The sequence below is a fragment of the Mauremys reevesii genome, linkage group 2 (genome assembly GCF_016161935.1).
Source record: "Mauremys reevesii isolate NIE-2019 linkage group 2, ASM1616193v1, whole genome shotgun sequence".
Classification (NCBI taxonomy): domain Eukaryota; kingdom Metazoa; phylum Chordata; order Testudines; family Geoemydidae; genus Mauremys; species Mauremys reevesii.
In genome coordinates, this window is record NC_052624.1 from 34,996,244 (window position 1) to 35,023,013 (window position 26,770).

General features: G+C 44.6%; 1 protein-coding gene across 21 annotated transcripts in view; it reads left to right on the forward strand.

Annotated features, from left to right (window-relative positions):
• The window catches only part of ARHGAP21 (Rho GTPase activating protein 21), a 239,276-nt gene extending 214,328 nt beyond the window's left edge, over window positions 1-24,948 (forward strand). For 20 of the 21 annotated variants that reach the window (XM_039522408.1, XM_039522406.1, XM_039522404.1 and 17 more), the window contains 10 exons: window positions 8,241-8,383; window positions 8,511-8,666; window positions 8,777-8,855; window positions 9,628-9,701; window positions 9,788-9,877; window positions 15,399-15,524; window positions 15,720-15,761; window positions 16,093-16,198; window positions 18,121-18,152; window positions 22,393-24,948. In XM_039522408.1, coding sequence (XP_039378342.1) covers window positions 8,241-8,383; window positions 8,511-8,666; window positions 8,777-8,855; window positions 9,628-9,701; window positions 9,788-9,877; window positions 15,399-15,524; window positions 15,720-15,761; window positions 16,093-16,198; window positions 18,121-18,152; window positions 22,393-24,126 — 2,582 coding nt within the window. In that variant the 3' untranslated portion in view covers window positions 24,127-24,948. The remainder of the gene's footprint in view (window positions 1-8,240; window positions 8,384-8,510; window positions 8,667-8,776; window positions 8,856-9,627; window positions 9,702-9,787; window positions 9,878-15,398; window positions 15,525-15,719; window positions 15,762-16,092; window positions 16,199-18,120; window positions 18,153-22,392) is intronic. The other variant, XM_039522400.1, reaches the window with a different exon arrangement.
• Window positions 24,949-26,770: the final 1,822 nt, after the last annotated feature.

The window sequence follows — 26,770 nt, forward strand, 5'->3', positions numbered from 1 at the left end:
CTTTTTCTGCAACTGTCTGTAGCGACAGCAGCCATAGAATACACCAGCGTTATGCTTCTCACAGCCAAGCTTGTCCCTTGCTTCAGAGAAGATTAATCTTATCTAGCACTAGTCTTTCCCTCCCCTGGTTGCCTGCAAATGACTAGGTAGAACCATTTTTAAACTATTGTTAAGAAAACAAAATTTTTCTCCAAAACCTTTTACAACGGTAGAGGATTTTCTTGACCCATGAATTTAAAGTACAGAAAGGAAAACATATTATTTAGGGTGAGAAAAGGTATTATTTTTCCCAGATAAGAAATTAAACTCTGCTGAGCTCTTTCTGAGGTGCCACATATTCAATTTCACAGATGAGTGAGCTGCAACTGTAAACATAAGTCAATAATTGATCTCCAACTGGTAAAGTCTGAGGCCAAAATTTCTAAAGGTAGCTGTTGGTGCACAGCACTGCTGAAAATCAGACCACTGATTTAAGTGACTGAGCACTCAGCTTTGAACGTGTGCGCCTGAACTCAGAGAATAAATTCTGTTTTGTGCCCCAAACAAATTTTCCTTTATACTGACTATCATTATCATACCGTATTATATACTAAAACTGCAATAGCAGTTTGCTGGAGAGGTAGTGATGAGTAACCTTCAGGATCTTAAACAGCATTATTTCTCCAGAAACCTCTGAATAAGAGGACAGGATCACATCAGGAGAATTATAGTCCTAGTGCAGCCTCACTTACCTGTATCATTGAGGGGAACCAAACATGCATATTGACTGAGTTTTAGCAATTGAGATTGCATCTGTCTAAGGGTAAAATTTTCAAAAGCATCCAAGTCCGATTTTCAAAAGTGACTTAAGCACTTAGAAGCCTGCGTTCCATTGATTTTCAGTGAGACTTGGGCTCCTAAGTAATTTCTGAAAACTTTACTGTTAGCATAATTAAGTCACACAGTGCAAGCCACGCTTTTTCAGCTGTTTCTAGCCCTAAGGCCTGGTCTACACTGCGGGGGGAGGGGGGGAATCGATCTAAGTTACGCAACTTCAGCTACGTGAATAATGTAGCTGAAGTCAACGTACTTAGATCTACTCACTGCGGTGTCTTCACTGTGGTGAGTTGACTGCTGCCGCTCCCCCGTCGACTCTGCCTGCGCCTCTCACAGAGCTGGAGTACAGGAGAGCACTCAGGGATTGATCGCTGCCTGCTGATCCAGCCAGTAGCGAAGACATACCCTAAGTCTTGGGTATTGGGTGTATCCAAAACCGCTGGTGGTTCGTTGAGAGCTTGCTCTTGAGGATTCCATTCTAGTTATGCATATGCCCACGTGCGGGGTCATCGGAGATTTTTGCCTTAGTGGTATCCGTAGGGTTGGCTGTGATGCCCCCTTGAGTTCCACGCTCATGCGTCGGTATATCAGGCACTGCCGGCCCTATGCCCTCTTAGTTCCTTCTTACTGCCTGTGGTGGTTAGTCTGAGCGCCTTTCCTTACGAAGCAAGGGCTAGCGGTTTCATCTCTTATGACTTTGAGCCTTACGACCTTGTAAGTAGTTGGTTTATAGTAGTTAAGTGTAGTTAGAAGTTAGAGTCCCAACGGGGACTTCTCCCACGGCAGGGAATACCCCAGTCTCCAGTGTTTAAGCCCTGCTTGGACTGCAACAGGCCTATCCCTGTTAGTGACCCCCACAGCAGTTGCCTCAAGGGCTTGGGGGAATCGCATGTGAAAGACAAATGTCGCGACTGTAAAAACTTTCGACCCAGAAACAGAGCAACATTTGTTTGAGGGTGGTCCTCATGGAGGCTTCTCTCCGGCTGGACTCTACTCCCAGGACCTTGGCCTCAGTGCATAGCACACCCCCGGCACCAGTGCCCAGAAAGAAGACCAAGAAACACGGCTCCCTGACACTGGGCAAGAAAGGCCATGGGGTATCGGGCAAAGGACCCAGTTTGGGCTGCCCACCCACACCAGAGCCATATGGACATGCCTCCCTAGTCGGGGCCCTTAGCCCCCCCCAAAGGATCCACCGCTGAATCCCGGAAGCAGTAGGGGACCCAGTCTTGTGGCGGGATCAACGCCTTCCCAGGCTCTCCTGGCACCTAGAGAGCAGAGGCCTTTACCAGCGCCGCAGGCACCACGTGTGCCACAGGAAGCGGCAAAGGCTCCCTAGAAGGGCAAGCCAGCTGCCAAGACCTCTGGCTTTGCAGCTCAGATCTTCAGGGGCTTGCACTAGATCATGGGCACTGTGTTCGTAGTCCCTGCCCTCTCAATGTGGGTCTCCTAGAGGGAGGTGCCAGTCTCCATATTACCAGCACCGTTCAGCCTCCCGCCGGTTGTCTTCTCGGCGCAGGTCTGGGGGGCCCCAGCACTGGTCTTCCCATTCAAAGCACTGGTCAACCGTTGGTCGACAAATGCAGGCATCAGCAGCTCTACCGTGGTCACTGGAAAGGGATTCCTCCACTTGGAAGGGCAGATTAGCTCCTCATCAAGGCAACACAGGCGTGATTGGGCACCGGAGGCTGCATTGACTTCTACACTGCCACCTTGGCAGCACGGCTAGTGGACAGCTCAGTGGCCCTATTGGAGTGCGTGGGGCATGCCCATGATGCCTATGCCCCCTTCACACCACTTGTCGGTGACCACCTTGGAGCAATGTTGATGGCACCAGCGGCACCAGGCTTGGTGCAGGAAACGTGCTCAGAAGTTGGGGTAGAGTAGCCAGTGCCCACCCCAAAACCCGCTTCCCTCACAGGGGATGATGCCCCGGGGCATCCCCCGGCTGTTCAGTCACTGTCCTCATCCCCAGATGAGGTGGTGGCGGGATCCTCAAGGGCCAGCCTGCCAGATGATTTTAAAGAACACCTGCACCTCTAGGCCCTGCTTCAACGGGTGGCCAAGAACTTCGGTCTAGAGGTGGAGGAGATGGCCGAGCAGGTGGACACCTTGCTCAAAGTCCTCAGCCTCTACCTCTGTCCATGTCACACTACCAGTGCATGACGTCCTCAAAATTGCCAACCCCCTCTGGCAAACCCCATCATTCCTCCTACCCACCTCCAAAAGAGCTGAAAAAAAGTGCTTTGTCCTGGCCAAAGGGTTTGAGGACCTTTTATACCCATCCACTACCAGGCTCACTGGTCGTTTCTGTGGACAATGAAAGGACAAGCAGGGGCACGCCAGTTCAACCCCAAGAATAGAGGTCAAAAGACTGGACCTTTTGGGGAGGGAAATTTATTCGACAGCTAGCCTGCAATTCTGGGTGGCGAACCACAAGGCTCTCTTGGGCAGGTACAATTTTAACTTATGGGACTTCCTCTGAAAGTTCAGAGTCCCTTCCCCAAAATTAGGCCCCAGAATTTGGCACTCTGGTGGAGGAGGGTACCATGGCAGCAAGGTGATCTCTTCAAAGGGCCTTCAACCCCACATAATGGTGCAGGCCCTAGCCAGCTTCAGATGCTGTTGACACCCAAAGCTCTTCAAGTGGCTCAAGAGATCCTTACACTCTGTGCCGCCCACACCGGCTCCCACGGTTCCTCCACATGCATAGGGAAAACCCTATGCATGTGTCCCTGTCTCAGTGATACCGATCCCCATTGAGAGGGATGTCCTGCCAGCATTTGCCCGCCCGAAGCAGTCACGCCTCAGGACTGGAGAGGCAGGCTCAGCAGTCGGCTCTTACACCCCAACCATGGGTTCCTCCACCTCTTGGTGTGGACGCTGTGTGGCTAAACCCAGGGGAGTGGACCTGTGCAGAAGGAGTCCAACAATTCCTCCTGGAAAGTAGAAAGCCCTCAACTAGACTGACTTACCTGGCCATGTGGATGAGGTTTTTCCCCCTGGGCGTCCGAACGGGGCATCTCTTCCTCGCATTCCTCCATATAGGCAGTCCTGGACTACCTGCTCCATTTGGGGAACCAGAGCCTGGCGCACACTTCCATTAGAGTGCATCATGCGGCCATCTCTACATTTCACCTGCCAATCCCATGACATGACGGTCAGATTCTTGAGAGGATTGGAGAGAATCTTCCCACAGGTCCTGCAGTGGGATCTGAACTTGGTTCTCTCTAGGCTCACCGGCCTGCCTTTTGAACGGCTGTGTTCCTGCTCCCTTTCCCATCTGTCATGGAAGGTCATGTTCCTGGTGCTGGTTGGCGAGATGGGTCTCAGAAATTAAAGCCTTGACCTCAGAACTGCCGTACGCTGTCTTCCACAAAGATAAGGTTCAGTTGCGGCCCCACCTGGCCTTCCTGCCAAAGGTGGTCTCCACCTTCCATATGAACCAGGACATCATCTTCCCAGTGTTCTGTCCCAAACCACACAACACCAGTGAAGAGAGGTGTCTTCACGCCCTGGACGTCCAGAGGGCCTTGGCTTTTTACTTAGAGCATACCACAAGCCTTTCTGTAAATCGACTCAACTCTTCATCACTACAGTGGATAGGATGAAGGGTCATCCGGTGTCCTCACAGAGGATTTCCAATTGGATCACCTCATGCATAAGGACTCGTTACGACCTGGCGGAGGTTCTGCTACCGCCGATGGTCAGAGCCCACTCAACAAGAGCTCAGGCATCTTCGGCAGCCTTCCTGGCGCACATTCCTATCCAGGACATCTGTAGAACCACAATGTGGTCCCTTGTCCACACATTTACCGCTCATTATGCCATCGTTCAGCAGGCCAGGGACGACGCTGGGTTCAGCAAAGCTGTGTTGCAATCTACATGACCGTCAACTACTATCCACCTCCAGGGGTACTGCTTGAGATTCACCTAATATGGAATGGACATGAGCAAGCACTCGAAGAAGAAAAGACCGTTACCTTTTCCATAACCGGTGTTCTTTGAAATGTGTTGCTCATGTCCATTCCATGACCTGCCCTCCTTCCCCACTGTCAGAATTTCCTGCAAGAAGGAACTGAGGGTGTGTGGAGCAGGCAGCGTCCCTTATACCGCATCACACGGGTGCCACTCCAGGGGGTGTCAGAGCTAGTCCCCTACAGAGACTGCTGAGGAAGAACTTCCGGCACCAGTGCATGTGCTGCGCGCACACACCTAATATGGAATGGACATGAGCAACACATCTTGAACACCAGTTACAGAAAAGATAACTGTCTTTTTCTCATGGTCTCTCTGGCCTCCATCCTCCCCTCCCTGGATCCGGGAGATCGGTACGCTGCCCTCAGCTTGAAGGACGCTTATTTCCATATTTCTTGGTCACAGATGCTTCCTCTGTTTCATGGTGGGCGGATGCCATTTCCAGTTTACGGTGCTGCCCTTTGGCCTCTCATCTGCCCAGAGGGTGTTAACAAAATGTATGGCGCTGGTGGCTGCTTGCTTGTGACGTTGAGGGGTCCAGATCTTCCCGTACTTCGCTGATTGGCTCATCAAGGGCAGATCTCTGGAACAAGTGCAGAGGAGCCTCCATCTGGTGCGCTCCACATGCTGCAACCTGAGCCTGTGCAACAGAGTTCATTGGAACAATTCTCGACTCCACGCAGGCCAGAGCCTTCCTTCCGGAGGTGCATTTTCAGGCTATGTCAGACCTGATCTCCCATTTGAAAAACCACCTGCTCACCATGGTTCATACCTGCCCACGGTTGTTGGGCCGCATGTACATATGTGGTCAGTCATGCCAGGCTCCATCTTTGGCCTCTGCAAGCGTGCCTGGTGTCGGTCTACATTCCCTACAGACACGATCTAAACCAGGTAGTTGGGGTGCTGGATCGCATCTGCTCATTGCTGGATTGGTGGTTGGACCCCAGGTCAGTATTGGAGGGAGTTCCCTTCATGGCCCCGTCCCTGTTGCTGATCCTGGTCTCCAATGCGGCGGACCTGGGCTGGGAAGCCCATCTGGACGAGCTCAGCATGCAGGGCTGCTTGTTGCGGGACGATCTTGCCCTCCACATCAATGTCAGGGAACTCAGAGCAGTTTGCCTGGCCTCCCAGGCCCCACCTGAAGGGCAAGGTGGTGCAGGACCAACCGCCGTGATGTATTACATCAACAGACGGGGAGGAGCCAGGTCGTCGGCCCTTTGCCAAGAAGCTCTCTGCCTTTGGGACTTGTGTGAAGCATGCCATCCATCTGGTAGCCGCACATCTACCCGGGACCAGGAACATGTTAGCAGATCACCTCAGCAGGGACCTTCTCGGCTCACCGCGAGTGGTCGCTCCATCCAGAGGAGGTCAGTACAATCTTCCAGAGGTGGGGGACTCCTCAGGTGGACCTGTTCGTGCCCAGGCAGAACAGAAGTGCCATGTGTTCTGTTTGATCCGGGGGATGGACCGGAGCTCCCTGTCAGACGGGTTTCTCATCTCGTGGTCGGGAGCGCTGATGCACGCTTTCCTGCCAGTGCCATTGATTTACAGAGTCCTCCTGAAGATCAAAAAGGACAGGGTGAAGGTTATCCTAATAGCTCCTGCGTTGCCTCGCCAGCACTGCTGGACCTTTCAATAGCCACCCTGCTGCAGCCCCTTTGGCTGTATCTGCTGTCCCAGAACCATAGCAGCCTTCTGCACCCAAACGTGGTGGTGGTGGTACACTTCACAGCATGGCTGCTGCATGGCTAAATACGGATGAATGGTAATGCTCAGCCCAGGTTCAACAGGTCTTGTGGGGTAGTAGGAAACCCTCCACCAGAGTGACTTACCTGGCCAAGTGGAAAAGGTTCATGTGCTGGACCTTGGAACAGCGTATCTGGGCCAAGCAGGCCTCACTGCAGGAGATCCTGGATTATCATCTGCACCTCAAACTCCAAGGTTTGTTCCTGTTATCGATCAGGGTCCACCTGGCTGCTATTTCAGCTTTCCACCCTTCGTTCCAAGGCAGGTTAGTCATTGCTTATGACATGACGGCCTGGTTTTTGAAAGATCTGGAGCATCTCTACTCACACATCCGGGATCCAGCTCCCTCCCTAGACCTGAATCTCATGTTGTCAAGGCTCCTATGGTCTCCCTTTGACCCTCTTGCTTCCTGATCTTCCCTGGAAGGTTTCATTCTTAGTTGTGATAACGTCGGCCTGCAGTGTGTCCGAGATCAGGGTGTTTATTTCAGAACCACCCTATATGGTATTCCGCAAGGATACGGTCCAGCTGCAACCGCACCTGGCACTTCTGCCTAAGGTAGTTTCCCATTTTCATACTGGCCTGCACATATACCTGTCTCCTTTCCAAAGCCTCATGTGTTAGAGGAGGAATGCAGTCTGCATGCCCTGGACGTCAGGAGGGCGCTGGCCTTCTACATAGATAGGACAAAGCTGTTCCGTAAGTCAGTGCAGTTGTTCATTGATGTGGCAGGTAGAATGAAGGGTTGCCCAGTGTCTCTGCTCAGAAGATTTTGTTCTGTATCACTGCCTGCATCTGCTACTGCAATGAGCTGGCAAACATGCCTCCGCTGGCAACTGTGACAGCACACTCGACTAGGGCACAGGCATAGTCAGTGGCCTTCCTGGCACAGGTTCCAATCCAAGAGATCTGTAGGGCCGCTACCTGGTCATCTGTCCACACATTTGCGTTTCATTAGGCACTTTCCCAGCAAGCTCGAGACAATGCTGGCTTTGTCAGAGCAGTACTGCAAGCTGCATGACCATGAACTCTGAGCCCACCTCCATGGACACTGCTTGTGAGTCACCTAGAATGGAATTAACATGAGCAAGCACTTGAAGAAAACAGTTACCTTCCTTTTCGTAACTATTGTTCTTCAAGATGTGTTGCTCATGTCATTCCATTACCCAACCTTCTGCCCCTCTGTCGGAGTTGCGGGCAAGAAGGAACTGCGAGGGTGTAGGGTTGGCGGCACCGGATATACCACTGCATGAGCGCAGCACTCATGGGGGCACCATAGCTGACCCTACGGACACTGCTAAGGCAAAAATCTCTGACGACCATGCATGTGGGCTTGCGCACACCTAGAATGGAATGGACATGAGCAACACATCTCGAAGAACAACAGTTACGAAAAGGTAGATAACTGTTTTTTACCAAGTCATGTGAAGAGACAGTAGTGTGTGTGTTTTTATATAGACTAAGGGATGCTGGCAAAATCCAGTCAGACCTTTTCAATGGAAGCCAGATGCCTGGTCTTGTCTGAGAAACTCTGCATATTTACTGAGTGTCTGCAGGGAGTTTGGACAATGAAAGTGATGAAAATACAGCAAATCATAAAAAACTAAGTGGTTGGCCTTTTTGGTTTGATCAGAATTGGTTTTGATTGTTTGACTTGAACATTTCCATTTTCTCCCCATTTGCTTTAAATTAACAAAAAGATGAGACAAGTCCACCAAAAGACAAGGGAACATGGCGAAAAGGCATTCCAAACATCATGAGGAAGACATTTGAGAAGAAGCCATCTGCTTTGGGAACCTTTGGCGTTAGGCTTGATGACTGTCCCCCAGCTCACACCAATAAAGTATGAAAGTACAGTTTTTCTTTTCACTGTAGTTTGAAAATACTTGTTTGTTCTTACTTGTGTGAGACATTTTTTTAAACAAAACCAACAATTTTCTCCTCCCTTCTCTCCCTCCCGCTCCCCCCAGTATATTCCACTGATAGTCGACATATGCTGCAAACTGGTTGAAGAACGAGGCCTTGAATACACAGGTATATACAGAGTCCCTGGAAACAATGCTGCTATCTCAAGTATGCAAGAGGAACTCAATAAAGGAATGACTGACATCGATGTTCATGATGATGTAAGTTGGTGTTCGCTATATTTCCATTTAAAATAATCTCTTCTAGGAGGTTTCTTATGAATATAGCAATACAGAGTCTGTGTCTCTCTCTCTCTCTTCTGAATACATAGAAATGGCGAGACTTGAATGTGATAAGCAGTTTACTGAAATCCTTCTTCAGAAAGCTCCCAGAACCACTTTTTACTAATGGTGAGTTGTCTTCCCTTTTGGGCTTGTTTTAGGATTTTTTTCATCAAATATTAATCCTCATTAGGGCCTTCAAATGATTGAGAGAAAAAAATCAAGTGAAAACAACCCAATGAAGTAATAAACTTCCACATTTCTTTATTAAAAAGGCTGATGATTATGATTAAAATGGCTTACACGTGTCAGTTGACAGTAATTTTTTCTCCAACTGCTCAGGAATCACTGTAAATGGTTCCAAAACAGGAACATACTTTTGTTCATGTCTACATTGCATTGTATGCAGTAGGTTAGAATACAGTTAGTATCCTATTAATTTTAGCCCTCTGCCAAACTAACCTAACACATTTTTCCTTCCTCCTCCCCTCACTGATCTCCTCATGCTTCTGAAGTAGTTTGAAATAATGTAACGGTGTGTGTCTGGATGTGTGTGTAACCACTATTCAACTTGGTAGTACAGCTGTGGGAATGGAATTTGTTGACTTGAACAGCATATGCTCCATCTGCAGTTATTTATAGGTTTGATAGAAATAGTGGGGGTTTTAAAGAATTTTGTTTAAATTAGTAGTAGGTTATTTTTTATAATCACAATCCAGTGATATTCCCAATCAAATTATTAGAATTTATCAATTTAATTTGACATAAATTCTTTGAGCTATTTTTCCATTACAGCTGCTAGATATATTTATGTAAAAGTTGAAACTGGTTAATTTCTGTTTTCTACGAAACTTCTCTCTCTCTCTGATGCAGTAAAACAGATTGTTTTTTCTTTTGTCAGACAAATATGCAGATTTCATAGATGCCAATAGAAAAGAAGATCCTATTGAGCGGCTGAAAACACTTAAGAGGCTGGTATGCTGACTTTGAATACATTTTAAATGCAGTACAATTTAGCACTAAAATATTTTAAACTCCATACTAAATTTTTTTTGTTTCAGATTCACGATTTACCTGAACATCATTTTGAAACACTCAAGTTTCTTTCTGCACATCTGAAGACCGTAGCAGAGAATTCAGAAAAGAACAAGGTATCAAACCAAATATACAAGATGGTTTGTTCCATTTTACTTATTTGAACACATTTCATTGTGTGGGATTATTTCAGGTGATAAACCCATCTGTGTCAACCCAGGGTTTTATTGGTTAAAGGTCGGTAAAGTCAACATAAGGCCCTTCGCTGTGTTGAGGAGCTTTTGGATGAGATGCATCTATATACAAAGTGTGTACTGGTGTAACTAAAATTCATTTTTATTTACTTGAAACTGGGTACGAACCACCTGTGTGGTCACAATTAAGTTGGTTTATGACTGGCTTTATAGACATATTGTTTAATTCTGTAAAACAAAACATAAGTTCTCTACTGACTACTCGTGTGTGTGCCCAGGCAGGTTTCAGTTAGACTGAAAACAGTAAAAACCAGTTTCAGTTAAAATGGTGCACGTTTTCTGTGCAGACCTGAGAAGTCTGCTCAATCTGTTTCTCTTTGAAAAAATATTAATTAAGATAAAATGAAATGAGGGGGTCTGCATTTATTAAAAAAAAAAAAATGTCTCATTCTCCCACTGTTTGTGTAGTATGTTATGATCTACCTGATTTCAGTGTTCTACAGTTCTCAAGATTGGGCCCATGCTTTGTATAGGGTGTTAGGATCCTTCAGAATAAAATACTCTGGGTAAAACATAAAAACCGCCTAAGTCCTATAGTCAAATGTCATTTTGGTGTTTAAGTGCCTACGTCTAGTTAACTTTCAGTGAGACTTAAGCTCCCAAGCACCTATGTCACTTTTGAAAATTGGACTTAATCTCCTAAATCACTGAAATGATTTTGAAAATTTTACCCTCCATCTAAATAAGTAAGATTGTTGATTACAAATAATAATCAGATTTTGTGGGTGAATAAAAGCAAACCTGTAAGAAATGATGATAGCACAAACCATTTATAATATACATTTTTGTGCAATGCTTAAAGCACTGTGCAGAGTGCTGTCTGATAGTAATTAAACCTTATAATAGCATTTTATATATCAGAAGTGTTTGTAAAAATTTCAGCTAATGAATCCTCATAGCATAAAGAACTAGCGTGGTGATATCTCAGTTTTACAGAGCAGTGATCTGACTTGACCAAGGCAACGCACTGAGTCAAAGCTAGGATTCAGACTCAGGACATCCAGACTTGCAGTCTTGTTCTCATTCTTGTGGATCATGGGACCTCCCATTTATGAGGAGTTTATTCCATGTCATGAGCATGAGAAGATAAACTGTAAGCCACAATATATAATAAAGCATAGTAGAAGTGCTGTGCTTATTCTTAGAATCATAGAAGATTAGGGTTGGAAGAGACCTCAGGAGGTCATCTAGTTCAACCACCTGCTCAAAGCAGGACCAACACCAACTAAATCATCCCAGCCAGGGCCTTAAAACCCTTTAAGGATGGAGATTCCGCCACCTCCCTAGGTAACCAATTCCAGCGCTTCACCACCCTCCTAGTGAAATAGTTCTTCCTAATATCCAACTGCAACCTGAGACATTGCTCCTCATTCTGTCATCTGCCACCCACTAAGAACAGCCTAGTTCCATCCTCTTTGGAACCCCCCTTCAGGTAGTTAAAGGCTGCTATCAAATCTCTCTCCCCACCCCTTCTTTTCCTCAGACTAAATAAGCCCAGTTCCCTCAGCCTCTCCTCATAAATCATGTGCCCCAGCCCCTAAGCATTTTCATTGCCCTCTGCTGGACACTCTCCAACTTGTCCACATCCTTTCTGTAGTGGGGGCCCAAAACTGGACACGCTACTCCAGATGTGGCCTCACCATTGCCAGATAGAGGGGAATAATCACTTCCCTCGATCTGCTGGCAGTGCTCCTACTAATACAGCCCAATATGCCATTAGCCTTCTTGGCAACAAGGGCACACTGTTGACTCATATCCAGCTTCTCGTCCACTGTAATCCCCCCACGTCCTTTTCTGTAGAACTGCAACTTAGCCAGTCGGTCCCCAGCCTGTAGCAGTGCATGGGATTCTTCTGTCCTAAGTGCAGGACAATTTCTTTTGGCCCAGTCCTCCAATTTATCTAGGTCACTCTGGACCCTATCCTTACCCTCCAGCATATCTAACATCCCCCCTCCCCCCCCCCGTTGCCCTGCCTAGCTTAGTGTCATCCGTGAAATTGCTGAGGGTGAAATCCATCCATCATCCAGATCATTAATGAAGATGTTGAACAAAACCAGCCCCAGGACAGACCCCTGGGACTCTTCACTTGATACCGTCTGCAAACTAGAAATCAAGCCATTGATCGCTACCCGTTGAGCCCAACGATCTAGCCAGCTTTCTAGCCACCTTATAGTCCATTTATCCAATCCATAGTTTTTTAACTTGCTGGTAAAATACTGTGGGAGATCATACCAGAAGCTTTGCTAAAGTCAAGGTATATCACATCCACCGCTTTCCCCATATCCACAGTGTCAGTTATCTCATCATAGAAGGCAATCAGGTTGGTCAGGCATGACTTGCCCTTGGTGAATCCATGTTTTCTGTTCCTCATAACCTTCCTCTCTTCCAAGTACTTCAAAATGGATTCCTTGAGGACCTGCTCCATGGTTTTTCCAAGGACTGAGGTGAGGCAGACCAGTCTGTAGTTCCCCAGATTCTCATTCTTCCTTTTTTTTAAACATGGGCTCTATATTTGCCTTTTTCCAACCCTTTGGGACCTCTGCCAATCACCACAAATTTTCAAAGATAATGGCCAATGGCTCTGCAATCACATCAGCCAACTTCTTCAGCACTCTCTGATGCATTGCATCTGGCACCATGGACCTGTGCATGTCCAGCTTTTCTAAATAGTCTTTAACCTCTTCTTTCACCACTGAGGGCTGCTCACCTCCTTCCCAAACTGCATTGAGTACTTCGGCTTTTTCCACATCTGTCACTAGGTTGCCTCCCCCATTCAGTAAGGGTCCCACACTTTCCCTGACCACCTTGTTGCTAACATACCTGTAGAAACCCTTCTTGTTACCCTTCACATCCCTTGCTATCTGCAACTCTAATTGTGTTTTGGCCTTCCTGATTACACCCCTCCATGCTTGAGCAATATTTTTATATTCCTCCCTTGTCATCTGTCCAGATTTCCACTTCTTGTAAGCTTCCTTTTTGTGTTTAAGATCACTGACGATTTCTCTGTTAAGCTAAGCTGGTCACCTACTATATTTGCTATTCTTTCTGCACTTTGGGATGGTTTTGTTCCTGCTCCTCTCTGCCTGCTCACGCTATACAGATCTTGCCTTCAATGGCAGGCCTGCCTTTTCTGACAACGCTGGCCTAGGCTGCAGAACCTAAAGAAAGCAGCTTAGGGTCACTTCTCTCTCTCTCAGCATGCACCCGGTAATTCAGTGCCCGTTTCCTCCCCCAATCTCTGCTCTTACCCCGCGCGACAAGGTCGTGGGACATGGCCAGCGGCGTGCACCTTCAATAAGGCTTCTTTAAAATACAGCCAGCTCTCTTGGACTCCTTTTCCCTTCATATTAGCCAACCAGGGGATCCTGCCCATCAGTTCCCTGATGGAGTCAGTCTGCTTTTCTGAAGTCCAGGGTCTGTATTCTGCTGCTCTCCTGTCTTTCTTTTGTCAGGATCCTGAACTCAACCATCTCATGGTCACTGCTGCCCAGGTTGCCAACCACTTTTATTTCTCCTACCAATTCTTCCCTGTTTGTGAGCAGCAGGTCAAGAGAAGCACGGCCTCTAGTTGGTTCCTCCAGCACTTGCACCAGGAAGTTGTTACCAACACACTCCCAAAACTTCCTGGATTGTCTGTGCACTGCTATATTGCTCTCCCAGCAGATGTCAGGGTGATTGAAGTCCCCATGAGAACCAGGATCTGTGATCTGAAAACTTCTGTTGGTTGTCCGAAGAAAGCCTTGTCTACCTCATCCTCCTGGTCTGGTGATCTATAGCAGACACCCACCACAACATCATCCTTGTTGCTCTCACCTCTAAACTTAACCCAAAGACTCTCAACAGGCTTTTTTCCAGTTTCAAACTGGAGCTCTGAGCAATCATACTGCTCTGTTATATACAGTGCAACTCCTTCACCTTTTCTCCCCCACCTGTCCTTCCTGAACAGTTATACCCATCAATGACAGTGCTCCAGTCATGTGAGTTACCCCACCAAGTCTCTGTTGTTCCAATCACAGCATAGTTAGTTGACTGTGCCAAGACTTCCAATTCTTTCTGTTCGTTTCTCAGGCTTCTTGCGTTCGTGTACAGGCACCTAAGATAACTAGACGATTGTCCTACTTTCTCAGTATGAATCAGGAGGCCTCCCCTGTTGCACCCTCCTCCTTGTGTTTCCTCCCAGTATCCCATTTCCCCATTTACCTCCAGGCTTAGGTCACCATCCCCAGGCGAACCTAGTTTAAAGCCCTCCTCACTAGGTTAGCAAGCCTACCTGTAAAGATGCTCTCCCATCTCTTTGTTAGGTGGATCCCATCTCTTCCTAGCAATCCAACAGCATCCCATGATCAAAGAATCCAAAGCCCTCTCTCCGACACCACCTGCATAACCATGCATTTACCTCCACAATTTGATGGTTCCTACCTTGGCCTTTTCCTTCAACAGGGAGGATGGACAAGAACATGACTTGTGCCTCAGACTCCTTTATCCTTCTTCCCAGAGCCATGTAGTCAGCAGTGACCTGCATACTTGCTTATGGCTTTTGTCGTAAGGTGCAGTTTAAAAAGCAGATGATATATAGAATGAGTGGTTTGTGTGCTGAGGAGATTATTGGACACATTTGGGTATTTAAGTATGATAGACTCACATAAGGTCCAAAATGCTGGTTGCCGTCTCCAGAGGTGAATGAGAGTGGAATGGGTTCTGTGCATCACAGGTTAGCGTGTGCACAGACAGTGGAGATTTCCATACCTTTTGAGAGAAGTGTTTGATTAGTAACTGAAATTCTTCCCTGGTCGAATAAAACACTTTGAGATAAAATACAGTTTGGAAGTTTCCCAGTACTTAAGGTGTCTAGAAGATTCTTAAATACCTTAATTAGAAGGCACTGTTTTTTACAGTGTTACTATTTTTACATAATCTAGTTTTTATGTAAAATCAATAATGCAGGTGGAAGATATGAGAGAGTCCTTTTTAATTTAGCTTTTCCCTGGTTGTAAACAACAGTTTGGGTTCTGAACTCCAGTAAAGGAGTATATGTTCCACTGTACAGAAGTGGACCAGGTTTTGTATAGAGGCATCTTTGCCTTTTTATCTGAAATGTACATTTTATAAAAGGTTTAATGTAAAAAAGTTTTATGTATCAGACTTCCTGGGATGGTAATATGAGCACTACTGAAAATCTTTTGAATGTTATTAGTTTAACTGGCTTCAAAAACAGCATCAGTAATAGCTATAAACTGGTTGTTATGCATTGCACAAATAAAGCCTAAGTTAGATAGACTATTAGGAAGCTTCAGTAGCACTTAATGTATTTTATTGTAATGGGTATTTATTGTATATCCCTATTATAAATGTGTAATGCAGATCTACTTCCATTACTTGATAGATGGAACCAAGAAACCTGGCTATAGTGTTTGGTCCAACCCTTGTGAGGACATCTGAAGACAATATGACGCACATGGTTACTCATATGCCAGACCAGTACAAAATTGTAGAAACACTTATCCAAAAAGTAAGTGAATTAATTTCATTATTTAAAAAAAAAAAAAAAAATTACACGGACAGACCTGCTTTCACATATTACACAAGTTTGGCTCTGAGTTTTGTCCCTGGAGTTGTTTTCTCAAAACTGTCTTTTTTTAGTGATGTCCACATTTAATTGTTTCACTTCCTGTGGGGTTTTCACTTTTTTTATTTTAAATTGTAGCATGACTGGTTTTTCACAGAAGATGGTGCCGAGGAGCCTCTTGTAAGTATTGTTCCTTAAATATTTGTGTTCTAATTCATTTTAGTTTAGAACACAGTCCAGATATCCTTAGAATGCATAATATTTTTGCTGCACCATTGTATGCTTTGCTGTTCAGAAACACCTTTCTAGCTCTCCAGACTCTGCAGTAATGAAAGAACTAATAAGTTCCATGTGTTTTTTGTTAAAAGCAATAAAGCAGCAATGTGGAAAAATTAGAGCTCATGAGGAAACTGTGTCCTCAGGTGAAATAGTGCTGTTTTCTAAATGTTGTTGAATCTTAATGAACTAATTGTGAAACGATGATGAAGAGATCTTTGTTTATTAACTGTAGACAACAGTTCAGGAGGAAAACACTGTAGAATCTCAGCCAGTGCCAAACATAGATCATTTACTCACCAACATTGGAAGGACGGGAGTATCTCCTGGAGACGTATCAGGTAACTCTTGCCGACAGTGTTAGTCCGTAGGCTAGAATAACCTACTCTATTAATTTACTGTAATTTTCTATTTTCTTTTACTAATAAGTTGGGTTTTTTCTTCTAAACAATCATGAGTATTTTTAAGTGTCTATAGTGGTGCTTGTATGCAGTGAGGTTGTCGGCGTGTTGGTTCCAGGATATTACAAGGGCAAGGTGGGTGAGGTAATATCTTTTATTGGATCAGCCTCTGTTGGTGAGAGAGACAAGCTTTTGAGCTTACACAGAGCTGTATGATATAGATTGGAAAGTTTTGCTGACCAATAGAAGTGTAATTGTTGAAAGACTGAGGGCTAACAAGCACACATACACTGTGTTTTATTTATTCACAATTTTCCATGTAATAATCATCACAAGGTCAAATAGATATGTGCTGCTGTGTAAGTGGTTGCTGTGATGGCAGAAAGTTTTACCTTCTATACTGTTCTAAATGGATCGGAATTCAGTTAAAGCTTGTTACTTTGCTTGTCAACAGATGACATTTTCATAAGTATACTGCAATATTTTTATATTAAAGCTGATTTCCTTCTGTTTATCAATTGCCATCCTGTCGGTTTGGCTAAGTACTAGCATTGCAGGCGTGTTCTTGGTAACTCTTTTACTCCCACTGTACTGTTGCACTAACTCAGCATGTTGTTTCCCACAAAAGGTATCCCTTTGTCTCTAGCTTTTGTTTTAGTTTTTCAAGCGTTGTTCAGCACTTACTGAAACAGTCACTCTATACTGATGTTGAAACAGGTGAAATGGGAGGAGTCTATCACACGGTGATGTCACTAGTGGATTCTGTGATGTCACTGATGGACAGCTGGAACTGTAGGAAGAAGGAGGACTGTTGCCCACATTGTAGCTGCCTTGTCTGCAGAAACCCCCGTTTCCTGTAAATGCCCCCCCCAATTGATCTGTGCTGTAAATTTTCTTTTAAGAGTATTTTAAACAGATCAATGCTACTTTTTAAAAGTCTTTCTGCTGTTTCTTGTTATTTCTGAAGCAGACCCTGAGGAGGAATAGCATGGTATGGTCCACCAGTTTTTCTAGTCATAAAGCATTAGCCATGTGTCAAAAAGGGGTGTGGCATGGGGCTCAGCTCTTTAATTCTGGGGAAAAAGTCCCCCAAAAGTTGGAAAATGTCAAAGAAAACATGTTCTGGTCATTGTGCTAGCCCTTTCCTACCCCCTTTATAACTGTATAACCTCAATTTTTGCTATACAATAAAATTATGGTGTTCATTTTTCATTTCATAATAATGCTTGTTATAGAGAAATACAAAACTGGTAGCTGCTGTACTCTAGCTAGGTAAAAGTAACATTTCACCAATATGTTACTTAGAGGAGAATACAGATGTAAAATTGGGGTTTAAAACAAAGCACAATGTTAAAATGCTACTCCTTATGTCAAATAACTTTTAATAGTTTGACAAAATGAATGCAACCCCGAGAACCTCAATTTGCAGCTAGGGCAGCTAGCAATATTAAGATGTTCAGTTTTGCATTGTGTATCGCATCAGTCATAGGAGAGTACCCAGGACAATCCTGAAAAGGTCTCTCAGCTGCAGTTTTGCAGGGCTGTACACTTCAAACATGGAATAAACATTAGTATCTTTGTTTTTTGTTTAGAAGAACAGGGCTCCTTTGCCATTCCTGTCATTGAGCTGGTTCTGCCTACAATTCACAGCATCCTTTCATGGCGGTGGCTTTCTGTGGTGCAGCTTGCATCTTTGTGAGCTCTGATTATCCACTCTGTTCTGGTTTTTATTTGCTCTCACATTTTGGTCTGTGCTTGTTTTTTTGTTTTTGTTTTCCTCCCCCCCATAAGTCCAGCATTGTCTGTAGCAAAAACAAATTTTGCACAGAACTGACCATATTATATCTGATTTTTTTCCACAGACTCCGCTACTAGTGACTCAGCAAAATCTAAGGTAAATCTTTTGTGAAATTATACAGAATAAACTTCTAATCTACTTTAGATCTTTGCATTTTGTTGCATCGGTTGTTTATACATTGACACATATGGCATTATTTAAGATTTTATTGTAAACGTGGTGCTATATTCAATATTCCTTCTCCAATTAATTTTGGAGCATGAAAGTGGAAAAAGTCACTCATTTGTAAAGATTGACTCTCATGATGAAGGGAAGCTGCAAACTCTGAAGCAACGTTTGTTACAATTGGGGTCTATAATGCTATAAACTCCTGTTTATTTATACATCTTGTTTAGGCTATATAGTATTGCTTGCCTGCTGTTGACACTCAGACTAGTGTAACAACTTTTGCATGTCTGTCTCTACTTCAGTCTGTAAAGTGTGTGTAGAATACAAGGGCAGCTTCTGCTGGAGGTCATGGATCCTAGCTCCACAAGAAGCCAGCTGGTATAGCCAAAGATTTCTCTGCTAAAACCCATTAGAAAGCACTTTTGAGGTAGTGAGGATGGTCTTGTGGGTATGATACAGGACTGGGACTCAGGAGCTTAGATCCAATTGCAGGCTCAGCCGCAGACTTTGTATAGGTATGTCTACGTTGCAGTTAAAAACCTGTAGCTGGCCCAGGCTGTGGGGCTGTTTAATGGCAGCTTAGACATCTGGGTTCAGGCTGGAGCCCAGGCATTAGGACCCTGTGAGATGGGAAGGTTCCAAACATGTACCCTGCCATTAAACAGCCCCTTAGCCTGAGCTCTGTGAGTCCGAGTCAGCTGGCAGGGACCAGCCGCAGGTGTCTAATTGCAGTGTAGAACCACCCTATATCAGTGGTTCTTAACCAGGGGTCCCCTAGGGGGCCGTGGGCAGGTTTCAGGGGATCCTCCAAGGATGGCTGGCATTAGGCTTGCTAGAGCCCAGTGCAGAAAGCCAAAGCCTTACAATGCAGGACTGCAGCCCGGAGCTCAAGCCCCATCACTCAGGGCTGAAGCCGAAGCCTGAGAAACTTAGCTTCCCCGGTGCCCCCTGTGGGACGGGACTCTGGACTGTTGCCTTGCTTGCTACCCCTTAGTGCCGGCCCTGGCTTTTATATGCAGAAAAACAGTTGTTGTGGCACAGCTGGGCCATGGAGTTTTTATAGCGTGTTGGGGGGGCTCATAAAGAAAAAGGTTGAGAACCCCTGTCCTATATGACTATAGGTCAGTTTTTTCGTCTAGCGTGTACTTCAATTCCCCACATCTGTAAAACGGGAATAATACTTCCCTACCTAACAGTGGTGGTGTGAAAATAAAATCTTTGAGTGATTGTGAGGCACTTGCAGCCATTGCCATTGTGGGGTCTAAGTTTGTAGCTTACATAGCAAGTGAGATTTCCACTTCCCTTAAGGCTTATTGTACTCACTTCATCAGCATTTGTAATTGCTAGGTTGTAACTCAGCACAGCTGCAAGTGAGTGGACAGGCTCAGCAGCTGCCACTTCTGTTTTAAACAAAATCTATTTTTGATGGGGGAACCCCAAAACTTTAATGCCTTGTGGTCAGCAGCATGCTAATTGCATGCTAATTACTGATCAGGATTTTCAAGATTCTGGAGGGTTGTCCCCTCTACTGCTCTTCTCTGGCAGACTGAACTTTCCATTCCTGAGGTCAGCCAGGGAGAGAGAGACTAGAAATATGGATGGATAGTTAGATGCAAATAAATGGCACCTACAACAGGTCTGGTTAAGAGCAGACTGCTCAGCCCTAGAAATACCAACCTACAAACTTCAGAGTCTTGCTATTTTAAGTATCAGAGGAGTAGCCATGTTAGTCTGGATCCATAAAAAGCTACGGAGTCCTGTGGCCTTATAGACTAACAGACATATTGGAGCATAAGCTTTCGTGGGTGAATACCCACTTCGTCATGAAAGCTCATGCTCCAATACGTCTGTTAGTCTATAAGGTGCCACAGGACTCTGTCGCTTTTTGCTATTTTAAAGCTTCCCTGACTGATGAAAGCTTCCCTGACTTACCTTATTTATGTCATCATTGTTATTATTTTTGCCTAGTAATGCCTACAGGGTGCTAGGCCCCAAAGAATATTTTCTTATTCTTAAGGTGTCCTAAAAAGGGAGGAAAAATAATTAAGAACATCTCTCCCCGCTGGCCTCCCCTCCTCCTCCCACCCCGCTTTGTGATGTACAAAGGCAGACTTAAATCTGTGCCTATATTTTACATTTTTTATGATGTTAGCACTCTACTGCGTCTCCACTCATGAGTCTTCCAGTCTAGACGCAACCAGAGTTTTTAAGAGGGTGAGATGGGTAGTTCAGAGGGAGCGGAATCGTGAGTCAGACTGGTTTTTGTTATCTACATTGACCAGTTAACATTTGGAACAAAGGAAGACTTTGTTAAATAATCAGAAACATCAACCCTTCAGTTGATTTATTAACAGTAAAAATTCTCAGAACCCTCCACCAGTGGCCCTTTGGCAAAACCAAAGAAGACCAAATTCGGCATTGTTTTTACCCTAAGACCTGGTCTACATTTGAAAGTTTTATTGGTATAACTTTGGGTTAGGGGTGTGATTTTCTTTTTTTAAGTCAAAATAGTTATACCAGTAAACACCAGAGTATGGATACCAGTTTATACCAATGAGACTGGAATAAAAGTGACTTATATTGGTATAGTTATTTCCCTTCATGTACAGAAATTGCTATTACTGTATAAAGCACCATTATACTGATAGAACTGCATCCAAATTAGGAGGTTGTACCACTTTAACGATACCAGTATTATTAAAAGTTACAACTGTCTAGTATGGACAAGGCTTAAGATAATTAAGCAGAAAAATCACTTTAAAAAAATCAAACGTGTTCCGCCTAAAACTTTCAGACTGCCTTTAACTAAGAAACGAAAACAAAAAGGGTGCACAAAATTTTAAGGAAAATCTTCTGGGGTGCATCTTTAATTGTAGTGATAATTAAAACCAAACAAAAAGGATTGTCCCTAAGTACCTCACCACCCGCCTTGCCATAAGCATCCCATTAATTTTTTGTAGAAGTCGTGGTGGAAGTGGGCCCTCGGAATGGACTTGAACGTGGAGAGGGTAGTGGCCTTGAGGATGAGTTCAGGGAGGGAGTTCCTGAGTGGCCTTAGGAGAAAGTGGCATAGGGAGTGGCCTTGGAGAAAGCCTAGGGAATCTTGTGTTAGAAGCAGACAGATGGAGGGCTGAGGTCAGTGGGATTGGAGTCAGGTGGAAGGGGGACACAAAAAGAAATAGCGGCAGAGCTATACAGGACCTTGAAAGCAAGCACAAGCAGCTTGAATTTGATGCAGAGGAGGGGGAACCAGTGAAAGGATTCCTAGGAGGGTACCATGGACAGGTGAACAGGCAAGGAAAATTTATCTTAACCCGTGTGTTGCATGGCGTAGAGGGGAGTAACTAGTCAGGGAGGCCTGAGAAGAGGTCACACGAATCTAAACAGGAGATGAGGGCATAAGCAAGAGCTTTAGCTAGAGAGAAGGAAAGAAAAGCTGGATCTCGAGTGCCTTGGAAGCAGCAGCAGAATTTGAGCAGACTTAGGTAATACGGAGCAAGGGAAAAGGAAGAGTCAGATATTACCCTCTCCCAGCTGAATAATGGTGAGATTTGTGGTGGTGTCATTAGTGACAGAGAATCTGGGGAGCAGAGAATGCTTCATGGCCAAAACTGATCTTCCCTGTGTTAAGCTTAAATTGATGATGATACGTTCAGGAGGCACTGTCAGAAAGATGGGCCTAGATCTGGGATTGGATGGACGGAAACAAGTCAGGAGTGGAAAGGTATATGTAAGTCATCAGCATGGAGATGGTAGCTGAAGCTGTACGAGATCACTCAAAGGGTGTAAAGTGAGAAGAGGGAAGGACTGAAGTTAGAGCCTTGCAGAATGTTCTCTGTCAAACAGATCACACTGGATGCTGATGTTGGAGAGGGTCTTTTTAGGCTCCCTGGAGTCTCCTTAACTACTTAATCAAGCACCCAGTTAATAATTGCAGTTGGACTGTGGCAAGTCAGAGGGACTCTGCTGCAAAGTGGAGAAGGGAGGATGCAGGGTGCCCAGTGTGGCAGTGCAGGCCCCACACACAGAGCAGAACAATGTTCCCTGAAGAAACAGGAATGAGCACTGTGGCTTTGGAGACCAGAATACCCATATAAAATCTCAAACAATGGCACACATGTACATGTTTTAACTGCTAACCTTGTTCCTTGATTTTTGTTTAAAACAGGGTTCTTGGGGATCTGGAAAAGATCAGTATAGCAGGGAACTGCTTGTGTCCTCCATCTTTGCAGCAGCCAGTCGCAAGCGAAAAAAACCAAAAGAAAAACCACAACCAAGCAGCTCAGAAGATGAGCTGGATAATGTGTTTTTTAAGAAGGAGCTTGCTGAACAATCTCATGGTGATGTAACAAAAGAGGACACAGCTAAAGAGGAATGTGAGAGAGAGATGGTAGGAAGAAAACAAAGGATGTTCGTTCTGAAAGAAAAAGAGAACAGCACTAAAAAAGACATGAATGTTGCAAAGGATGAAAATAAATCATTCAGGAAAGAGAGCAGCCCCTTAGAGGAGCCTTCACTACCTTACCAACAAAAATATACAAAATCACCCAATCTTGGCCATCGGCTAACAATACAGAACAATAGTCCTAAAATGCCTATTTCACAAGCCTCACCCCAGGTTGAAGAGACGGTGTCTGACTCTGGCACTATGCTTAGCACTTCTTCCCAGGCTTCCCTGCACAGATTTCCAGGCAAAAAATTAGCCAGCCCTGAAATGAAATGCAGTGAATTTTTAGCTGCTGATGTCAGTTCTATCACCTCAGATTACTCAACCACTTCATCTACTACGTACGTAACTGGTTTCGATTCTACTATGCTGAGCCCTGAAGTGCAATCGGTGACAGAAAGCAAGGGGGATGAGGCTGATGATGAAAGAAGTGAATTGATCAGTGAAGGTCGTCCTATGGAAACGGACAGTGAAAGTGATTTCCCTGTCTTTGCTACAAGTTCTGCTGCTGAAAGGATATTCAGGGGGAAAATGCAAGAAGTGCCAAAAACAAATCGGAGGAACTCCGAAGAAAGCGAAGTAAGTTGTACTGAGGGAAGTTCAACACCCAAGTTAGACAGCCGCAGACTGTTTAGCTCTCACAAACTTATTGAATGTGATACGCTATCTAGAAGAAAGTCTGCCCGGCACAAAACAGATAGCGAAGGATCAGGGGATGCCAAGAGTGAGAAGGAGTCGCCTGCAATGACCAAAATGTTTGATATAATGAAAAAAGGAAGATCAACAAGCAGTTTAACTACATCAACTAGAAGTGAAACTGAAAAACAAGAACCTACGTGGAGACTTAAAATAACAGACAGATTAAAACTGCGTCTCAAAGCATCTGCAGATGATATGTTTGGTATAGGAAATCAAAAATCTAGCTCTGCAGAGACCTCAAAGAGAAAAAATATCAGGCGAAGGCATACACTCGGAGGGCAGAGGGATTTTGCAGAAATAAGTGTTTTGAATGCATGGAAAGCTCAAGAGCAGGGTCAAAGTAGAGAAAGAGAATCTGAACTTTCAGCTGTGAATCGGTTGAAGCCAAAATGTCCAGCCCAGGACCTCTCAATTTCAGAGTGGCTTGCACGGGAACGTTTACGCACTAGCACAACTGACCTTAATACGGGTGAAACTGGAGAGCCCAAACTTGAGAACACTAGCTTAACAGATGTATCAAAGGCAGATCTGCCTTTATCTGCAGAGATGCAGGCAGATGAAGGCAGTTCTTCCAGTAGCTTGACTTTGATCAATAGAACACCACCTCTGTCAGGACCACTCCAGCTCCCTGACCAGGTAAATGGTGAAAGTTACCAGAGCATGAACAAAAGCAACTTCAGTGCAGCAGTTGATGCCCATCCTCATAAACTCTCTGGGACCCAGGTGGTTAGATCTCGATTTTACCAGTATCTTTGAAATGGGGAAAGGTCCACTACAGCAATTCAGTAGCTTACTGTTACACTTCCCAATAGCCCTGTATATATTTTCCTGTACTGTTGTTTTTATGCAGCCTTCATTTGGGCTGGTTTCATCCATCTGCACTGTGGAAAGTCTTCACAGTGCATTACTACAGCCAGAAGAACATTTTTTAAAAAGTTAGTCTATATCTGTTTTAAGAAAAAGTATATTTGATGGCTGCATACAAATGTTGAACAAAGCATCTGATGCAACATGCTATGTAGTGTGTACATGGTTTTATGACTGAAAGTTGGCCTTGCATTAGTATGCAGAAAAATTGTTCTTTTGGGTTAGTCACTAACAAGTGCCTCATCATAAATTCATTTGGTTTGTTAGGGTGCCATATTGTTAATTGTTAAATTAGCGAAACATACTACAAACAAACACACACATTTTATTGGTAACAAATTTCATTACATTTTACAGATTTTAACACAGGTGGATACAGAGCTTCCATTCCTTAGGCATTCCAGTTGGATCTCTGAGTTTTATATTCCAATTTTAATACAGTTTTTGAGTTTTATGCGACTTGAATTTTTAATCTTTCTGTAAAATAAGTAACTTAAATGTACATATTACATGTGTATCTTTTCTTCAGATACCAGATTTGATATAAATGTTGTAACATAGGTGTGTAGATAGTGGATCCTGGATGGAACTGGTTTCTTTTATTGAGAAGAATATAATTCTGCATGAAGACTTAATGAATCCAAACTTGTATCATGCCTGTGTGCATCTACTTAAACACTGGAAATAAAATTGTTTTTGTGACTCCTTGAATGGCCTGAATTTCATTCTAATGAATAGTTTTAAATTATTGCTTACAAGTTACAATCCGCAACTGCACCCAATATCAGAAAACCTGCAATTATTGTCTGGAGTGAATGACTGTGTGTGGAAAGAGGCAATTCAAAGGTTTTGGGTTGCAGAGTGTAAAGAAACTACTATTACAAATGTGAGAGTTATTCAGAGGTAAAGGACTCTGCATTTTTCAAACCATGGGACAGTATCACAAGTATAGCATGTGACAGAACGTTCAGATGCTGAAATTTCTTTATTTTGATTTTTTAAACTCAATTTACAATCTGGCCCTATCTCATACACCAATTGAAATGTATTTGGTTAGGTGGTCTTCCTTCAATGTGCAGTTTCTGTGGTACTGAGGAAAACATGAAAATATCAATAATCCTTCAGAATCACAGAATGCTGAATATCTTAACCCTTAGATCTCTGGTGTTTTCCATACCACCAGCCAAATCAGTGCTGTCTTTCATAATTCATTGTAAAGACCAGCTGATGGATTGTGAAAACTCAGAAAAAATTCTATTTACAAACAATTCTACGTACATGTTATACTTGGTTTCTCCTCTTTTATTGCCTAGCATATTTGTTCCTTACTTTGTCCACTGCTGGGTATTTGCCCTCTAAATCACAATCCTCTGTTGGTGACAGGAAAGTTAATTGCTCTAAAGAGGGTAACAATAATCCAGTGTTGGTCTTAAGTGGGGAATGAGCAGCAGGAGCGCACAGACTCTGTGCAACAAAATTCTGTTTTCATGCATGTGTTCAGTACTAACAAAGCGCGATATGTAGGCAGGCTTGGTTCCATATAGAGCCTTTTTTCATCCTCCCTTTATTCCCCTCTCAGTGCACCACAGCCCCTCAGTGAGGGGCTGGGATGAGTAACAGCCCTCTGCTCCTGGGGAGATGGTGGTTGGTAGGCATGCTGGTGAGGGATGATGGGAGGGGCCCTGCTCCAAAAGTTTGGAGTGAGTGAACATTCCAGGGCTGTAGACAGGGGAAAGGACTTCTGCCCAGCTACAAGGGAAATGGGGGAAAGGAGGGGGGCACCTGGGTTTTGATTGGGGCATGGTGGCAAATTAAAATAAATTCATGTCATGCCAGCTTAGTAAGTTTACCCCAAAACACCCACCTTATGAGAGAGATCCTGGAGAGCTAGTCTACAGTGTGGGGGGGGGGCAGTTCAATCTAAGATGCTATGTGAAGTCGAAATATCTTAGTGTGACTTACCTGGCTGTCCTCAGGGCGGCGAGTCAACTGCCGCGGCTCCCCTGTCAACACTGCTTACTCCTGTCGAGGTGGAGTAGGGCTGTCAATTTGTGGATCGATTTATCACGTCTAGATGAGATGGGATAAATCGATCCTCGATAGATTGATTACTACCTGCTGCTCTCGTGGGTAGTATAGACGTGCCCAAAGTTGGCAGGGCAGGTAGGATACCTGTTCCCTGTACAGAGCACCTGCTGAGCCTTCTCTGCTGCAGCGCTGCCACCCATCCTGCAGCAGTTGAGATGCAGTTTGGTCAGGAATTCCTTGTGCCAGGACATGAGTCACAGAAAGGGTGGGCTGTTGCTTAATAGAAAAAGGCCCCATTTATGAGCTATAGCCCCTGTTCTCCAGTTCCCTAGTGCAGAGAAACATGCATAATGGTGTGCGGGTTTTTTTTTTGGGTTCAAAAAAGGCAGTTACAATTTGCCTCGTCACTGATGGTTTTTTTTGGTATGTGCAAGTTTTGTGGTTGAAAACCTTTCATTCTGTTATCTGTTCCCTATGGGCTGCTGTGTCCATTTTGTATACATTT